Raw genomic sequence first — 18,764 nt, forward strand, 5'->3', positions numbered from 1 at the left:
AAATCACTGGGCTGGTTTCTCTGAGGTGAATTAGTGATAAACCTAACAAAACAAGCCTACAGTGCTTTTGTTCAAAGTGACTTACATTTACCAACTACACACATACATTTTCCCCAAACGGCCTGGGCTCAGGTGTCTTGATTAAGGGCATAATGCCAGCAGTTATCAGCTGGGATTGAGGATGAGCTTTGGAGCCAATGTGCATACTATTTGGGATTAACTGAAGAAGGACATTCGCTCTGTACCAGTTGCCATATCTATACTTTTCCCACAAATGTGTTTTTGTAATGCATAGCTCACGTTTTGTCAAAACACATAAATAGCTGTTTAGACTTGTTACATAACTTTAGCTTCTACCTGATATGCTAATATATTTCCTATGGTAGCCATCATGCCAACGTTAACTTAATTGCGTGACAAAAAAACTATGCCAGACCCATTGTATCAATGTAACCATCTACCAAAGTAAATATCTCTTGAAATTAACAATTCATTCTAAATTTGGGTATTTTACTAAAAACTATTTCATGCCCTCACATTTTTTCATGCACATAGAGTGAACCGTGTTTTTGAAAATACTGTAAGTTTGTGCAAGTGTTCCACCACCATCAGGGAACATCTGTCTTTCAGGTGCCCTCAAGTCTGAAGAGTTTAGTCTCTCAAAGCTCCCTTACAAAAGGTTATTACACAAAATATTTCTGAATACCTGCCTGATTCCTGAGACTTTTGGCTAAAAAATATATTTTTTAAATGAATGCACAGAAGATGACTTTGTTTACATCTCTACAATTGAGTTAAGTGAACATTTTTTATATAAATTTGATTTTATGCTTTACAACAGAAATGTTTAATGTGTGTGTGTGTGTGTGTGTGTGTGTGTGTGTGTGTGTGTAGATGAGTACCGAGGCCTGACCACAGTGGAGCTGATAAAGAGAGAGGGATGCAGTCTTGGCCTCACCATCTCCGGAGGCTCCGACAAAGACGGCAAGCCCAGAGTGTCAAACTTAAGACCAGGAGGACTGGCAGCCAGGTGTGACAAATGCATACACACACACACACACACACACACACACACACACACACACACACACACACACACACACACACACACACACACACACACAGAGTATACTGTGGGCATTTAAAAAAAAAATTTATGTATAACAGTGAACATATGATAACACAGCACTGTTTATTTGTTGGGATTTTTTCCATGTTGTGGCACAGTAATACACAATTCAGCTGTTGTGAGGTGGTCATAGGTGTGCATATACCGTGGATTTTACAACAGCTTCAAACATGACACTACCAATCAGATTTTAGGTCTGGAATAATGGGCAATATTAAACATCTATAAGATCATACCACAGAACATCCTAAGGCTGATTTTCAAAGGGGTCATTCTCTCTACATATTGCACTATGTGAGCAATGAATTTTTTTGCTTTGACACCCAAATATCACACTTTATGTCCAGTATGAATTATGCACACATGGCTGAATTCAAAGTGACTTTGTTTAGTTTTGTTTGTTTGGTTTGTTACACACATTGTGTATCTATGTATGTGTTGCATCACCTGACCAGAATAATGTGCACCCACAAATATCTGTGTGGTTTTACACAAGCTACAATCTGTGAAGAGAACAGAGGCACACACACACACACAAACACATACCCCCACAGAACCACATACACACCCTCACTCCTCCTCTTATGTCTTCCTTCAGCCCCACAGCTTCACTACTCGCATTTAATTTTTCTCAATGTCCAAATGAACAGCATGTGTGTGTGTGTGTGTGTGTGTCTGTGTGTCTACGTTAGCTTGTGTAGTCAGGCCACATCATGCTCTCGGGTGTTTATGTGATGCAGCAGCACTGATCCTGAGGTCGCACACACACACACACACACAAGCACATACAACATACACAGTAAAGCCTAGAGATACTCAATCTGTACTGAAGAGCGTAAACTTAAGCTGGATATTCAGGAGTTAATGAGTTTAAAGCATCGGTGCTGACTAACACACAAACACCTCCAGAGTGTAGCAGTCTGAGAGCAGGCGAAGCGTTGAGTCACCTGTCAGCAGGTGTGTGTGGGTGTATCTGTATGTTTGTATGTGTGTGTTTTTTCTCTTTATTTGTTTTTGTACATTTCCAGAATTATTATTTTGCTGTAAAACCAAGAAAACCAACAACTTAATAAAGCAATAAGCAACCAACAAAATAGTTCTGACTTTGTAAAGTGCCTTTTTACAAAAGATTTATATTTCATTTTTTATTATTATATATTGGTAGCTGCATATATAATACAAAAATCACATTTAATTACATACACATATTTACATACATGTAGAACATATTTATGGCAATGTAAAGCATATGTGTGTACTTGTGCTTGTGTGTGTGTGTGTGCATGTATGTGCTATAAGGAGGAGTGATGAGCATGTTTTGGAGTTATATTTATGTGTATGTCATGACTTAACCTACCATCTGGGCAACATGGGTGATTGCCCAGGGGCACCCATTGTCCAGGAGCATCAAAAATATGAATGGATGAATGAATCAATGAATCAATCATTCAATACCACATGTTTACAAATACTTGAATTATCTGTTTACATAAAAACTAGTTAACACATTCAGTTTGCTTACGCTTCAGTCAGCCTCTGTCTAAAAATCCATAAGTTGTAATAATATATATATTATATATTATATAAATATATATTAGCCGAAGCTGGTTCAGATGTTTTGTGAAGAACAAACAGCACAAGTCTTCAGCAAAACCATTGCAAGGCCTTGGGTTATTATCAATAGACGTGTACTATGTGTGATTAAGTGGGTCTTACATTTGTTGACCTTGTTGGGATGGGGCACCATGAATCATGGGCACTCGGGGACATTAAACACCCTGGTATGTGTGTGTGTGAGTGTCCTACAGCAGAGTTGTGTGTGTCATAGAGGTAGTGTTGTGTGTGTCCAGCTGTCGTTAATCAGTCTTCTCTGGAAAGTTCTACTTATAGTTTTTCATCAGGAACAGCACACTTCACATTTAATGCAGTTTAGGTTGCAAAAGCTGCTTGTGCAGTTCTATAGCAGCTGATGTACTATGCAGAGACTAGGAAGTCTATATTATTTTAGTCCAAAAAGTAATAATTTTCCTTTTAGAAACCTGTTTTTGAAAGGTGAAGGTTTGGATAAAGCTAGTGTGCAGTGGTGAGTTGCAGTCTGTGACTTATGTGCAGCTTGTGTTGGGTTTTGGACACCTATGTTTAGTCTCTGTTGTTATTTTTGCTAAATTACATTTTTCTGCAGAGTGAATGTGTGTTTGAGGGTGTTATCATGTTGCTAACAGGCAAATGCTCAGTGCTGGGTGACGGCAGCCGGAGAGCACAGCCCAAATTAGCATCCACACGAGCTCATCATGAATCATCTTTGGCCAAATCAGACACACACAGACACACAGACACACACACACACACACACATGTGTGTGTGCACACAAACATGCCGCTATGCAGTTGCACCTTAAAGGCCTTTGCATATGTGGCCATCCAGGTCATGTCATCCCCATCTTGTCCTGTGTGGGCATGTGCTGATATAAAAATTAATATCACAGCAATTACCTAAACTTTCATCATGGGTTTATGATATTAACAACTTGATGTATGGATCCCTTTATGTTAGACAGCACTCTAGCTACCAATAACCAATAACCAGTAATCTGGAACTTAAAGCAGTAGTTTGATCAAAGACAAAGCTAATGCTGCTAACAGTACATTTAAAGGAACTGCCAACAATTAATGTTTCAAATTCAAATCAATAACACTGAGTCACTGTTTAAAGCTGATTGATTTTATTGATTACGCTGCATCTTGGAATTAAATGGCTTTTTAAAAATGCGTGTTCCAAACAGTGTAGCAGGTTCAAGATTCCTTATTGCTTGATAACATTGTTGCTGATATTTGTATTTAATACCAGTCTGTGTTTGTCAACAATAACCAATAAACAATGTGACAAGACAAGATAATGACAACAAAGTGCAAATCAGGACGACAACACAAACACTAGATAGTATTTCTTATGGTTTGAACTTTTGTGTGACCTCCAGGAGTGACCAGCTGAACATGGGTGACTACATAAAGTCTGTGAATGGCATCAACCTGTCCAAACTACGGCATGATGAAATCATCAGTATGCTGAAGAACATTGGAGAGAGAGTGGTGCTGGAGGTTGAATATGAACTGCCCCCATTTGGTGAGCCCATTACAACCACCTGCACTGAGAAACACAAACTCTGCTAATAAATACAACAGAGAAAATACTCTAGTGTCACTGCTGTAATGTTTCAATGTTTCAATAGAACGTCATTAATTAGTGACACTGATGTCTATTAAAATTGTCCAAATCACAAAACACTGAAGGTAAACAGTTTCCATCAGGGAGAACCGAGTGGCTCTGAAATCACTTTTTACAAACAAAGTTTCAGTTTCAGATTTATTTACAATTTAGTTCCAAGTTTAAGTTGAATAAAAACTGGCTTTAAACTCAGGATCACAGATGAGCTCCTTTACTATGTTGATCTGTAGGCGTCTGTTCATAAAAATAAACCAGCCCAAACTCATTTACTATAAAATGAAATGGTGTTTGTAGAAATTCAGAAAAAAGCCGCGTCAGTCTCGACTGCATATGTGGACATATTTCTATATTGTGCTCTATTTACACAAAGTTAGGTTAGTTCATCATTTATGTTGAACAGACTCTCCCAAGTTTTACGCTGCTGCGCTGACGTTGAATCGTGTGCTGCACTGGGTCGGTATGACCAACAGGTCAAAACCAGCTCTAAACAAAGTGACCGCTGGGACCTGATTGGTGCTCAGGCTTTGCGCTTCTTTTATTTTGACATGTTATATTTTTATACACATATAAAACAAAGGGAATGACAGATTTCACAAAATGTAGTGGAGTAAAAAGTCAGATATTTGACTTTGAAACGTAGTGGAGTGAAAGGAAAAAGTCACCCAAAATGGAAATATTTTCAATATTATTCAAAAGTATATCAGCTGGTGTGTACCTGTAAACTGTTCTTTTAACAAGTAAAATGACTGGGTGTTTCTTTTCTTAGACATTAGCCTGATATAAAGACCGTACTACCAATCTAAACAACTTATGAATCTCAAAGATTTAACTTGGCTAGCCAAAGAGAGCTTACTCATAATGATTCAGCATTCCTGAAGGCATATTCTATTGTTTTATATCAGAAAATGAGGTCAAGCAGGACAAAATAGAACACATTTAACTATTTGCCAAGCCAGCAAACATCCAAACTGCACCCTTTTTCGCTGATTTAAAGGAGCACTATACGATTCTGAAGAACAGCTGTTGAAATTTTTAGCTCAGCAGCAAAACAAACATACCCCTCCCCTCAGGGCTCCTTCAGAAGCTCTGCCCCCCCCAAATTCATGCAGATGTGTTGTCAAAGCCAACATGCTTTTTTAGATCTTCATGGCCATAAAACCCCTTTGCAAACATTGTACACACAAACACCATGATATAACATTAGAGTGAACAATGGCACAGCAAGTAATGTAATTAACGTTAGGTGGGATGTGGGTTATCCAGTTATTGCTACAGTTGCTGTCACAAACTTTCACAGAAGGACAAACAATACCGACCTATTCATTCTATGAAATAGCAAACATGAATGAATGTTATCCATTTGTCTAGCAGGAGCGACCTCCTCATCCCTTTTCATGCATTTTAACTCTCAATGAAGCTTAAGCCAGATTGTTGTTCACCAGCTTCTTGTTCCAATTTTCCTGTTCCATTTTAAAAGGTGCAGCAGTTAAGACTACATTCTGGCGCCTCAGCTTCTTGTTTGAATTTTCCTGTTCTGTCTTAAATGGTGAATGTATGCTGTGTTACTGCCTGGGGAGGGAAAAACAAAATGGGGGAGGGCTAATATTTTCACAGGGCAGGACTAACAAGCAGGTGCCAGTCCGGCTATGAAAACAAAAAACAGAAGCTCAGATTACAGCACACACAGAGGGGGTGTTACTTCATTCTCTGCTCAGGATGCGATTACACCACCATATCTTTACATAGAAACTTACTGTTTGCTACTATATTAATCTTTAAAATGTTGTATACATCACTTTTCATTTTATCCCACAATCTTTATTCACAATAGCTTGTAGCAGAGAGCAACACTGGACAAGGATCTCTAACAGCGGCTCTAGATGCTATTAAGGTTAGCTATAGCAGCCGTAACAACTTTGTAGTGCACGTGTATGCAGGACCAAATGTATGTAGTTTGTAACCATCAGTATTTCAGTGGATTATAATTAGTACTGATTTCTTTAAAACTGATCTTTGTAAGGTTTGAATGATAATGACTCAGTGCTATGCTAATACCATATTGATGTTGCTGAAGAGAACTTCGTAACACTAGAAGGAGCTTTTCTGACATCAAGCTTGGATATGATTGGCCTACAACTTATGAGGTCTGATTTGATTGGCCAGTCTGAGCATTGCTCTCTTCCCCAATGGCTCCCCTCATGTTAGAGAATGGTTGAAAGTGGTGTAAATGCACCTCTAGCTTGGCACTAACATAACATGGAAACTCTCATAAATGCACTGCAGAAACTTAGCATTATCATAGCAGATAAATGAAGGATACTTCATTAAACATTGCAGTGAAATGTTAGAGGTTATGTCCATGATTGTATAACAAAAGATTAACTACATACCGTCTTGTTAAAGGTGAAATTATCAACCTGGGAAGATGTAAAAATTTAAATTAGTGGTCATAACAGCTTTAGTAACATGCAGGCTTAGTAGGATCAAAGCTTATCAAACTACGAATATTTAGAAACACACACAATCTGAGTGTTTGATATTTTAGCACAAGATCACTAAAAGCTCTGAAATAACTGTACCGATGCAGCACTACTGGCTTTATCCAGCCGGAAGTAAGTACTTTGCTTTTGTGACATAACGCTAATTTGTCCAGGCTCTGGTCTATATTTAGGCAGTCTGCAGCCTTGAGCTAACTCCATTCTGGGGCTCAAACAGCCCTATAAAAGCACCAGGGGTGATATATATGACCACTTAACACTGATGTAAATCAGAGTAAAATAAATCTGGCTAAAGTAATGGTCACACTAAGAAGGCTGCTTTCACAAGGACATTTTGAAATCTATCAAAAATATGCTAATATGTGGGTCTTGTTTGTTCTAAGAAGGTGTGCTTGTGGGCACGAGCTTGACAGAAGCACGAAAATCATTGAAACAAGAACGCTGAAGCAACAACTGCAGGCAACTGTTGTTCTTCACAGGAGGAAAGCAAAAGGCAAGCCTTGCCGTGAGCTGTCCTTATAGATCTTTAGAATTGAATTGTACAGCTATGAGATATGAGATATGAGCTGGCAGCAGCAATTGGTTTCTCTTTCTTCTTGCTCAGCACTATAAAATCATGCACAAATTACAAAAATAAACATATCTTGCTATTTGTAGTTTGGTATACGGTGCATCCGGATTGTTACAGGTGAACATATGCCATATACCTGCATATACGAACCACTACAGTACTGCAACACAGTGTAAATTTGGCACCTCTTGATGTCTGGTATTCATCAACGTATTGTTCTCACTGAAGTCAATGGCAAGAAGTGTGTTTTTTGACACATACCTAGATGTTCTTGTGATTGCAGCCTAAAGCCAGCTGTTTTTAAGAAACATTTTTTTCTTGAACAGTTGACTAATGGAAACTAAATTGTGTAGAAGTCATAAAGATGGTGTTAAAGGCAGTATTAAGCTAAACTCCCTGGGAGATGATTAAAACGTCAGTTCTCTCAATGCAAGCATATTTTCCACTTGCTATATGTATTAATCAGCGTTTACACTCATGCTTCCTGCCACTCATCTAGGATTTCCCTGGATTGTTCCAGATTTTGGTTGCCTGTCCATGAAAATTAAACTCCATTTGTGGACATGAAATGTTCAGGAATCCATGTTGTATTTTAAGTTAATAATTCTTGTGACATTTAAACTGCACCTTTTTATGCAGTTGCACCATATACATATTGCTGTTGTCAGAACAAAACCTCCAGAAAAAAAAATCTCCAGTTTTTGGCATACTGTGAAAGTGCCTGTTGCCCTTTACATTGTTTGTGAGTGAAGGATGTTGTATATGATCGTTAACAGGACTAAAGACTAAAAAACAGGACAAAACTAAAGTTTTGCAGAAAAAGAGTTGCACATGCTGTTATTTCAAAGGTAATGCTTTTAAACTGGCTTGCCCACCCCTCTCTTCCAGCTCCAAGCAATCCAAGCAGTGTGATCTCTAAGACCATTGAGGTGTGTCTGGAGAAAGAGGGCAACAGTTTTGGCTTTGTTCTCCGAGGTAAGACCCCTTAAACATAAGGTCACTCATTTTAAATATTCGGTGCTAACCTAGCTATCCTTAACTTCTACTGATATAATCCCAGATTAGTAAAACTCTCAGAATAATTTCTGGTCCAAAATTCTCACATTATTGTCATATCAACTGTGTTATATTTACAAGGGTATATCCCCTCTAATAAGACCCCCAAATTCCTCTGGTCTGTGCTCTTTTAATATTCAATTGATAAAAAAAGCAAATCAAGCTAGCAAGCAAAACTCTGTTGTTGGCTTAGTTTTATTTTGCCACATGCAATACGTTCATATCTACATGCTTAATTGGAGGTTTTTTGGGAGGATTTTTCAGCCATGCTAACTTATGTTACATGAATGGTCTAGTGGCAGGCTTGTTGTCCATCAGACAAAGTTGACAAGCACACCATCGCCCCCTACTTGCAGTTGTTCTCACCCTAATATGTTTGAACCCTCCTTTTGTAGGCAACCTTTGGATTTCTAACCATCACCATGAAGATAATGTTAATTATGAGCCTCTTAGGAATTTGCAGTGTTATGTTAGAGTTAAGATAGCTGGTGTGTACATTCACCTTCTCCCCTCACAGGGTTTAATACCATGGCAGCAGTGGCTAAAATACAGTCAGTGCTTGCAAGACATTCAAGTGGCATATTCTTTCCTTTGCAGTAGTCCTTAAATATTGCAACATAAAGCACATCCTGTACAGAGAACACACTTTCTTAGTTTAACACATTGGGAAAAAAGAATTATTTCATACATATATATATATATATATATATATATATATATATATATATATATATATATACATTATATATACTTGTTATATTATACATGTTATATGATACTTTCTGCAAAGAAACAGCTATTGTCTTGTCTTGCTGACAATATTTTATAGCATATCAAATAAATATGATATGAATTATTATAAGACAAGTAATCCAAAAGCAATGAAAAGTAATGAGATTACATTGCCTTCATGTCATAGTCCTTTACACTAGGTAATGGATTACGTTTAAAGTGACATCCCAATTATGAAAACCATGTAAATAAATGTCTGTGTGTGTTTTTTTTTTTTCAGGGGGGTTTCATGAGGACTGGCATAAGGCTCGTCCTCTAGTGGTGACCTACGTCAGGCCCGGTGGGCCTGCGGACAGGTGAGACCAAAATGAGTCAGAAACTGTGTGTACGTATAACAAGACTGTTCTGTCCAGAGTGAGATGTTGTTCCTAGGAGCGGTTTGTCCAGATAATTTGGGAGTGAGCATGCACTACAGGGCGTATGAGGTGTGTTTGGCCCATAGTTTTTTCTTATGTGTGTGTGTACGTCAGAGACTACCTTTGTTTATTTAACTTCAAGTCATGACAATCATTAAGTAGAAGTTCTTCATTTTTCGAGAGATATTTCTGAGGCAATCAGATATAAGATAGTATACTTGGATAAGGAAGGAGAAAGTCAAGGGAAACTGTGTAAAAAAAAAAAAAGAACAGGAGTTTCCAAAACGGGAGTTCAAAAGAAGATTACACAACCGCCTGCAAGACCACTAAACTGTTCCCATCAGATAAGCAGCACTTTCATCTTTGAGAGAGAAGAAAATCAAGCTGCTTCAGATCTGAAAACATCCAGGAGTTTCTGTCCATCCTTCCACTGTGAGAAGAGGACTCAGTGCTATGGGTCTGAAAGGCTGTGTAGCTGTCAAGAACAACCTCACAGAGAAAAGGAGACAGACACGTCAAATGAAGAAGCTGAACAATGGACTGACCAGAGCTCACATACAACGAACTTCTAAGACTAAAAACTAAGTGTGAAAGTGAGTCTTCTGAAATGAAGGGAAGCTGCAATAAAGGCAAAGAGTAAAACCTAAACACTGAAAATACTGATATCATGTTTAGTAGTTAAATGTCTTTCTACTTTCTTTTTTTTTTTTTTTTACCAGAAGTTAAATAAATTAAGGGCGGTCTCTGTTTTTGCACACTTCTGTGTGCAAGGTTAAAATGAAGTGGGTGTCATATTGTAGGGATTTGTGTGTGTGTGTGTGTGTGTGTGTGTTTGTTTAGGCCTGTGAGCTGGTTTCTGAGGCATTTGTGTTAACTGAAGCATGGACTGATGGCATTATAATGAGTGAGAAGGGCAGAAAACAGCCTGAAGCGCACAGAAACACACACACACACACATGCACACATACTCACACACACACACACACACACACACACACACACACACACACACACATACTCACTCCACAACGCAGAAAGAAAAGATCACACACACACGCTCTAAACTAGATAAAGATCTCAAACACAGATGCTCTTAAATGCTGGTGAGGAGGCTACCTGTCCCTGTGGGCTAATGGAATGTCTTCTATTATCATAATCTCAACTGCACTTCCAGAACACTTGCACTGCATGTGCAAAACGCATGCATGTGTACAAGTGTGTTGCCTTTGAACAGATGTGTGAAAAACAGCCTAAACCCACACTCAGTGGCATAACTAAGATCTTATGGGCCTGAGTACAAAAAAAGAATATGATCGACAACGATGTTAGCTCAGTAATCCGATTTCTCGGTGCATGTGAACACTTACTCTGATTTCTTTCGGATTTCTCAGATTGAGCATGTGTGAAAACAGACTGCTGTACCGGAAATAAGCAAGCAGTGTTGCAGCATGATGCAGCAAAACACATTTGGAGCGACGCTCTCTTACGCTATCTTTCTCTCTCTATCTCTCTGTATTTCTGTTCCTCTCTCTCCTTCTCTCTCAGAGAGGGGACTCTGCGTGTAGGTGACCGTGTGCTGAGTGTGAATGGAATGGCTCTGAACAGACAGAAACATGCAGACGCTCTGACACTGCTGATGCAAAGCAGCCAGGAGGCTTACTTCCTCATCGAGTACGACATCACTGTCATGGGTGAGCACACGCACGTTCAGTGCACCTGCACTCACACACAAAACACAACACGAGGAATCTCCTCCTCTCCGATTCCCCCCCTTTTCAATTTAGGAGAGTAAATCTCTGACCACTGAACACTTCCATCTGACTGTCCCTCAGAGGAAAGTTTTACTCCTGTTGACTCAGGAGACCAACTTCCAACATTTTTCATGAATTTTACTTTTTCTCCCGACGTACCAAGTTCATATTAAAAGTGAACTATCCATCCATCCATCCATCCATCATCTTCCGCTTCTCCGGGGTTCGGGTCGCGGGGGCAGCATCCTGAGCAATGAAGCCCAGACCTCCCTTTCCCCAGCCACTTCCACTAGCTCCCTGGGAGGGATTCCGAGGCGCTCCCAGGCCAGCTGGGCGATATAGTCACGCCAGCGTGTCCTAGGTCTTCCCCAGGGTCTCCTCCCCGGTGGACTTGCCTGTGATACCTCCCAAGGGAGGCGTCCAGGAGGCATCTTAACAAGATGCCCGATCCACCTCAACTGGCTCCTCTCGACGTGGAGAAGCAGCGGCTCTACTCCGAGTCCCTCCCGGATGACCGAACTTCTCACCCTATCTCTAAGGGAGAGTCCAGCCACCCTGCGGAGGAAACTCATTTCAGCCGCTTGTATTCGCGATCTCGTTCTTTCGGTCATTACCCAAAGCTCATGACCATAGGTGAGGGTGGGAACGTAGATCGACCAGTAAATCGAGAGCCTTGCCTTATGGCTCAGCTCTTTCTTTACCACAACAGACCGGTAAAGAGCCCGCATCACTGCTGACCTAGCACCAATCCGCCTGTCACCCGCTCCCTTGTACCATCACTCGTGAACAAGACCCCGAGATACTTAAACTCCTCCACTTGAGGCAAGAGCTCATCCCCGACCCAGAGAGGGCTCTCCACCCTTTCCCGTGTGAGAACCATGGCCTCAGATTTGGAGGTACTGATCCTCATCCCGGCCGCTTCACACTCGGCTGCAAACCGATCCAGTGAAAGCTGAAGTTCACGGCCTGATGTCCCCAATAGGACCACATCAACTGCAAACAGCAGCGATGTGACCCTGAGGTCACCAAACCGGACACCCTCTATCCCCTGACTGCGCCTAGAAATTCTATGAATAAAAATTATGAATAGAATCAGTGACAAAGGGCAGCCCTGACGGAGTCCAACTCTCACTGGGAAAAAGTCTGACTTACTGCCGGCCATGCAAACCAAACTCCTGCTTTGTTTGTACAGGGCCTGAATGGCTCGTAGCAAAGAGCCATGTACCCTGTACTCCCGAAGCACCTCCCGCAGAATACCCCGGGGAACACAGTCGAATGCCTTCTCCAAATCCACAAAGCACATGTGGACTGGTTGGGCAAACTCCCATGAACCCTCCAGAATCCTGGAGAGGGTAAAGAGTTGGTTCAGTGTTCCACGACCAGGACGGAACCCGCACTGCTCCTCCTGAATCCGAGGTTCGACTATAAGCCGGACTCTCTTCTCCAGTACCCCTGCATAGACCTTACCAGGGAGGCTGAGGAGTGTGATTCCCCTGTAGTTGGAACACACCCTCCGGTCCCCTTTTTTAAAAAGAGGCACCACCACCCCAGTCTGCCAATCCAGTGGCACCGCCCCCGATGTCCACGCAATGTTGAAAAGGCGTGTCAGCCAAGACAGCCCCACAACATCCAGAGCCTTGAGGAACTCAGGGCGGATCTCATCCACCCCTGCAGCCCTGCCGCCAAGGAGCTTTTTAACTACCTTAGCGACTTCGGCCTCAGTAATGGACAAGCCTATTCCCGTGTCCCCAGACTCTGCCTCCTCACTGGAGAACGTGTCTGTGGGATTGAGAAGGTCCTCAAAGTATTCCTTCCACCGCCCAATGACGTCTTCAGTCGAAGTCAGCAGCACACCATCTCCACTATATACAGTGCTAGTGGCACACTGCTTTCCCCTTCTGAGTCGCCTGACGGTTTGCCAGAATCTTTTCGGAGCCGACTTAAAGTCACTTTCCAAGGCCTCACCGAACTCTTCCCACACCCGGGTTTTTGCCTTGGCAACGACTGAAGCCGCAGATCGCTTGGCCTGTCGATACCTGACAGCTGCCTCTGGTGTCCTACAGGCCAACCATGTCCGGTAGGACTCCTTCTTCAGCTTGACGGCATCTCTCACATGGGGTGTCCACCACCGGGTTTGAGGATTACCGCCCCGACAGGCACCAACTACCTTGCGACCACAGCTACAGTCAACCGCTTCAACAATGGAGGAGCGGAACATGGCCCATTCTGAGTCAATGTCCCCCACCTCCCCCGATATCTGGTCAAAGTTCTGACGGAGGTGTGAGTTGAAGATCAATCTGACAGGTTCTTCTGCCAGACATTCCCAGCAAACCCTCACTATACGTTTGGGTTTGCCTGGTCTGACTGGAATCCCCCCCCCCCACCTGATCCAACTCACCACCAGGTGGTGATCAGTTGACAGCTCAGCTCCTCTCTTTACCCGAGTGTCCAATACACATGGCCGCAAGTCCGCTGACACGACTACAAAGTCAATCATTGAACTGCGGCCTAGGGTGTCCTGGTGCCATGTGCACTTATGGACATCCTTGTGTTCAAACATGGTGTTCGTTATGGACAAACTGTGGTTTGCGCTCGCTGGCGAGCCCCTCCCCCAGGCCTGGCTCCAGGGTGGGGCCCCGGTAACCCTGATCCGGGCAGGGTACACAAGTCCGGTTTTGTTGTCCTCATAGGGGTGGTTATGGATCACACTTTGTCTGGCCTGTCACCTAGGACCAGTTTGCCATGGGAGACCCTACCAGGAGCTTTTGCTCCAGACAACATAGCTCCTAGGGTCCTTCAAGCACACAAACCTCTCCACCACGATAAGGTGGTGATCCATGGAGAGTGAAAAGTGAACTAAAATCAGTAAAACAGTTGCAGGCTGAGTGGAGAGTTTAAATGTTTACAATGTTTCTGTGATGAACCAGCAGTCAAATTAAAATCAGAGTGATGCTAAACTGTCCACAGCTGCTCATTCTTCTTTGTGTGAGGATCAGCACCTCTGATTACTCACCACATCTCACAGCACCAAAAAAAAACATCAAAGAAAACCTTAATCCACCCAGCTTTGTGCGAGAGGGAGAGGTGGAATTGAACATGAGCAAACTTAGGAAGAGAATTAGGTAAAAATGAAAGAAGGCAAGAGAGAGAGAAAGAAGGAAAAACAAAAGGAGAGAGAGAAGCAAAGGAGTGAAAGAAATAAAGACAAAAAGACAGTGAAACAAAATAAAGAGTGCAAGTTGAGGCTTTCTGTCTCTCCAAATGAAACACGCGTCTAAATGTCTCTGTCCAAATTTCATTGTGTATGTGTGTGTCTGTATGTGTGTGTGTCTGTATGTGTGTGTGTGTGTGTCTGTATGTTTGTGTGTGTATGTTTGTGTGTGTGTCTGTATGTGTGTTTGTATGTGTGTGTGTGTGTGTGTGTGTGTGTGTGTGTGTGTGTGTGTGTGTATGCAGACTCAGTGCAGAAGTCTTCAGGTCCTCTGCAAGTGGAGATCGTGCGGACCGGCGGCTCTGTGCTGGGACTCAGCCTCACCACCTCCCTCTACAGGAACAAACACGTCATTACAATCCAGAAAATCAAACCGGCCAGTGTAGCAGACAGGTGAGCAAACCACAGGAGCACATTCACAAATAGGGAAGCATAGACAGACAGACAGACAGACAGACAGACACTTTATTAGTCCTTGATGAAACTGCAAAGTTACAGCGTTACAAAACCTGTACAAATTACACACACACACATTGGGAGGAGCTATAAAAATGCACAGATTTGATTTAAAACAAAAGTGAAGAAGAGATCGTAACACTTTCTGCTTATAAACTGTGACATATTTCTCAGAACGCTGTATTTGGCAGGGTCTCTGAGCTAGGTGAGCCTTTTCTCTGCAGTGGCCCCAAAAGGGTTTGGACTTTAACCACTGGTAAATTTTAATGAATTTCTTTAGGTTAGTTTAAAAAATGTTTGATAACATGCATTTGTTTCAGTGATCTAATAATTCATTTAATACATTTTTACCATGGCACCATTTTACCATACCATGGCGCAAATGTCCAAAAATGTTTCTGAGGCCAGTGTTGACCAGCATGATATATTTATTTATATTATAATTAATTTTATTTTCCCCACCCACTGGTGCGTAGTGACATAAACAAAAATCTAAGAAAGTTTTAGAAGAGGCAAAAGTCATTAAAATTTCTTGGAAAATTATGAGAAAACAGTAGTTTTGCCTTTTACATGATATGATGAACTATGGTTAATATAAATAGAGACAAATAAAGGCTAAAAAGAGAGAGAGAGAGAGAGAGAGAGAGAGAGAGGAAGCGAAGGGGTAAAAAGATATGGATAAAGAAAGAAAGAGATAAAAGAGATAGTGAGGGATGAAAAAAGAGACAAATAGAATGAAAGATAAACAAATACAATAATACAATAAAAAAGTTGCATTTAATGGGAGAAACAGAGAGACAAAGAAAGACAAACAGAAAAAAGGATAACCAAAGAGTGAGAGAGAGAGGATAGAGAGAAAAGGATATAAGGTAAGACAATGTGTATTTTAAAAAACATGTAGAGGGACAGAAAGGTGGAGAGAAGAAATAGAAATTGAAAGAAAGAAAGAAGACAAGAAAAAGTAAAAACAAAGACTGGGAGAAGAAAAAGACAAGAGAATGGAAGATAAAAAAGATGTACAGCTCAGCTAAGATAAAGATACTGAAGGGAAATAAAGACTAAAAAAGGTCCATAGTGATTTCAAGCTGAAATTAACGAGCGCTGTGATTTTACAAATGAAGCTTTAATATGGATGAATATTCACACATGAAGGAACTTTAGTCTTTACTAATGTCGTACACTTGGGTAAGAAGCCAGCTGATGATTCTAATATCTAACACGTCACTTGAGATTTTCTGTACAGTGACGTCTGTCAGATTTGACGTAACTCATATTATATTAGCTAACATAGTCAGACAAGTGGAACATGCTGACTGGAATTAATTAGAATGAAGATGGCAGAATCTGAATGTCATACAGTGATTCTCTCTCTCTCTCCCTCCCTCTCTCTCTCAGGTGTGGTGCTCTGCATGTAGGTGATATTCTCCTGGCTATAGATGGAATGAGCACTGAACATTGTTCTTTAATGGAAGCTCAGCAGCTGCTGGCCAACTCCACCGAGACCACCAAACTAGAGATTCTGCCCTCACAACACAGCCTGCATGACACTGGTACACACACTCTCTCTCTCTCTCTCTCTTCTCCTTCTCTTCAGCTTCTCTTCCCTTCAACTTCTCGTCTCTTCCACTTCTCTTCAACTTTGTTCTCTTCAACTTCTCTTCAGCTTCTCTTCAGCTTCTCTTCTCTTCAACTTTTTTTTGTCTTCAACTTTTCTTCTCTTCAGCTTCTCTTCAACTTTTCTCTTCAACTTCTCTTCAGCTTCTCTTCTCTTCAACTTCTCTTCTCTTCAACTTCTCTTCAACTTCTTTTCTCTTCTCTTCAACTTCTCTTCAACTTTTCTTCTCTTCAGCTTCTCTTCCCCTCAACTTCTCTTCTCTTCAGCTTCTCTTCCCCTCAACTTCTCTTCTCTTCAACTTCTCTTCTCTTCCCTTCAACTTCTCTTCAACTTCTTTTCTCTTCTCTTCAACTTCTCTTCTCTTCAACTTCTCTTCTCTTTAAATTCTACTTCTTTTCAACTTCTCTTCAACTTCTTTTCTCTTCAGCTTCTCTTCCCTTCAACTTCTCTTCTCTTCTTTTCTCCTCAAATTCTCTTCTCTTCAACTTCTTTTCTTTTCTCTTCAACTTCTCTTCTCTTCAACTTCTCTTCAAGTTCTTTTCTATTCTCTTCAACTTTGCTTCTCTTCCACTTCGCTTTTTTTCTCTTCAACTTCTTTTCTCTTCTCTTCAACTTCTTTTCTCTTCTCTTCAACTTCTCTTCAACTTCTTTTCTCTTCTCTTCAACTTCTTTTCTCTTCTCTTCAACTTCTTTTCTCTTCTCTTCAACTTCTCTTCAACTTCTTTTCTCTTCTCTTCAACTTCTTTTCTTTTCTCTTCTCTTCAACTTCTCTTCAACTTCTTTTCTCTTCTCTTCAACTTCTTTTCTCTTCTCTTCAGCTTCTCTTCAACTTCTTTTCTCTTCTCAAGTTCTCTTCAACTTCTCTTCTCTTCAGCTTCTCTTCTCTTCAACTTCTCTTCTCAAGTTCTCTTCTCTTCAAATTCTCTTATCTTCAACTTTTCTTCTCTTCAACTTTTCTTCTCTTCTCCTTCTCTTCTACTTCTCTTCAACCTCTCTTCTCTTCACCCTATCTTATTTTCTCTTCTCTTTGCCTTCTCCCTCTCTTCTTTCTCCCTCTCACCTCCTTCTCTTCCTAATTCTCAACCTCTTTCTCCTTCTTTTCCCTTTTCTCCCTTTCTTCTTTCTCCCCTTTTCTATTCCATCTCCTTCTCTTCTCCTTCTCTCTCTCCATTTATCTTTGTATCTCAAAACTGAATCAGAATCTGTGAGTGAGACACATTCTCTCTCTCTTTCAATGTCTTTCTGCCCCTTCTCTCTCTCTCTCTCTCTCTCTCTCTCTCTCTCTCTCTCTCTCTCACACACACACAAACACACATCCTGCTGTTTCTCTCTTAAAGTCTTCATCTCAGTCAGTTTGGGACTCGTGTCCAATTCCCTACCAGACATATAGTGAACTATTAGGGTCTATTTGGGTGAATAAGACAGGGAGCAATTTGAGACTCTCTCTCTCTCTCTCTCTCTCTTTGTATCTCTCTATCTCTCTCTCTCTCTCTCTCTTTGTATCTCTCTGTGACCTTTCTGCTTGCTGTGTTGGGTTCAGAGTGGTTTAAGGGGGGATGCTTTAGGGGTCTCTCTTGCACGTGCAGTGAATCATTCTTAATCTGCAGAATGCTGATGGCAAGACCTCCCCTACCCTTCAGGCACACACACACACACACACACACACACACACACACACACACACACACACACACACACACACACACACACACACACACACACACACGTTGGCACGTGTACACAGCGGTGTGTAATGACCCATTATAAGTGAGTCTGCTGGTGCTGCTTTAGCGCATTAGCAGCAAACATGACAGACGAGCTGCATTAAAGATGCTTTCCAGCAAACACACAGACACAACACTGACGCAGCCTCACGCTCTTTATCACTCTGTTTCTTCTGTTTTTCCACCCTGCTCTGTGTGTGCGCTGCTCCACATGCCAGGGTGGGTAATCTCAGAATGCTCAGAGTGACGTCCCATCAGCACGGGTGACACATCTCAGCCCAACGGAAGCCAAACACGCCGCTTCTTCCTGACACTGTTTACCACCGGCACTGACAAACCTGACACACGAGGAAATCAGAAAACAGAGCGGCAGATTCCAC

The 18,764-nt window shown here is 41.4% G+C and overlaps 1 protein-coding gene across 6 annotated transcripts in view; it reads left to right on the plus strand.

Moving 5' to 3' along the window:
- grip2a (glutamate receptor interacting protein 2a) overlaps positions 1-18,764 on the plus strand; it is a 65,386-nt gene that overhangs the window by 17,399 nt on the left and 29,223 nt on the right. For all 6 annotated transcript variants that reach the window (XR_005129829.1, XM_017720441.2, XM_017720443.2 and 3 more), the window contains 7 exons: positions 895-1,030; positions 4,107-4,252; positions 8,312-8,398; positions 9,492-9,567; positions 11,173-11,318; positions 14,835-14,982; positions 16,441-16,595. Coding sequence is in view for 5 of the 6 variants with exons in the window: in XM_017720441.2 (XP_017575930.1) it covers positions 895-1,030; positions 4,107-4,252; positions 8,312-8,398; positions 9,492-9,567; positions 11,173-11,318; positions 14,835-14,982; positions 16,441-16,595 (894 nt within the window). In the remaining variant the exon portion in view is untranslated. The remainder of the gene's footprint in view (positions 1-894; positions 1,031-4,106; positions 4,253-8,311; positions 8,399-9,491; positions 9,568-11,172; positions 11,319-14,834; positions 14,983-16,440; positions 16,596-18,764) is intronic.

The sequence above is a fragment of the Pygocentrus nattereri genome, chromosome 28, assembly GCF_015220715.1.
Source record: "Pygocentrus nattereri isolate fPygNat1 chromosome 28, fPygNat1.pri, whole genome shotgun sequence".
Taxonomy (NCBI): Eukaryota; Metazoa; Chordata; class Actinopteri; order Characiformes; family Serrasalmidae; genus Pygocentrus; species Pygocentrus nattereri.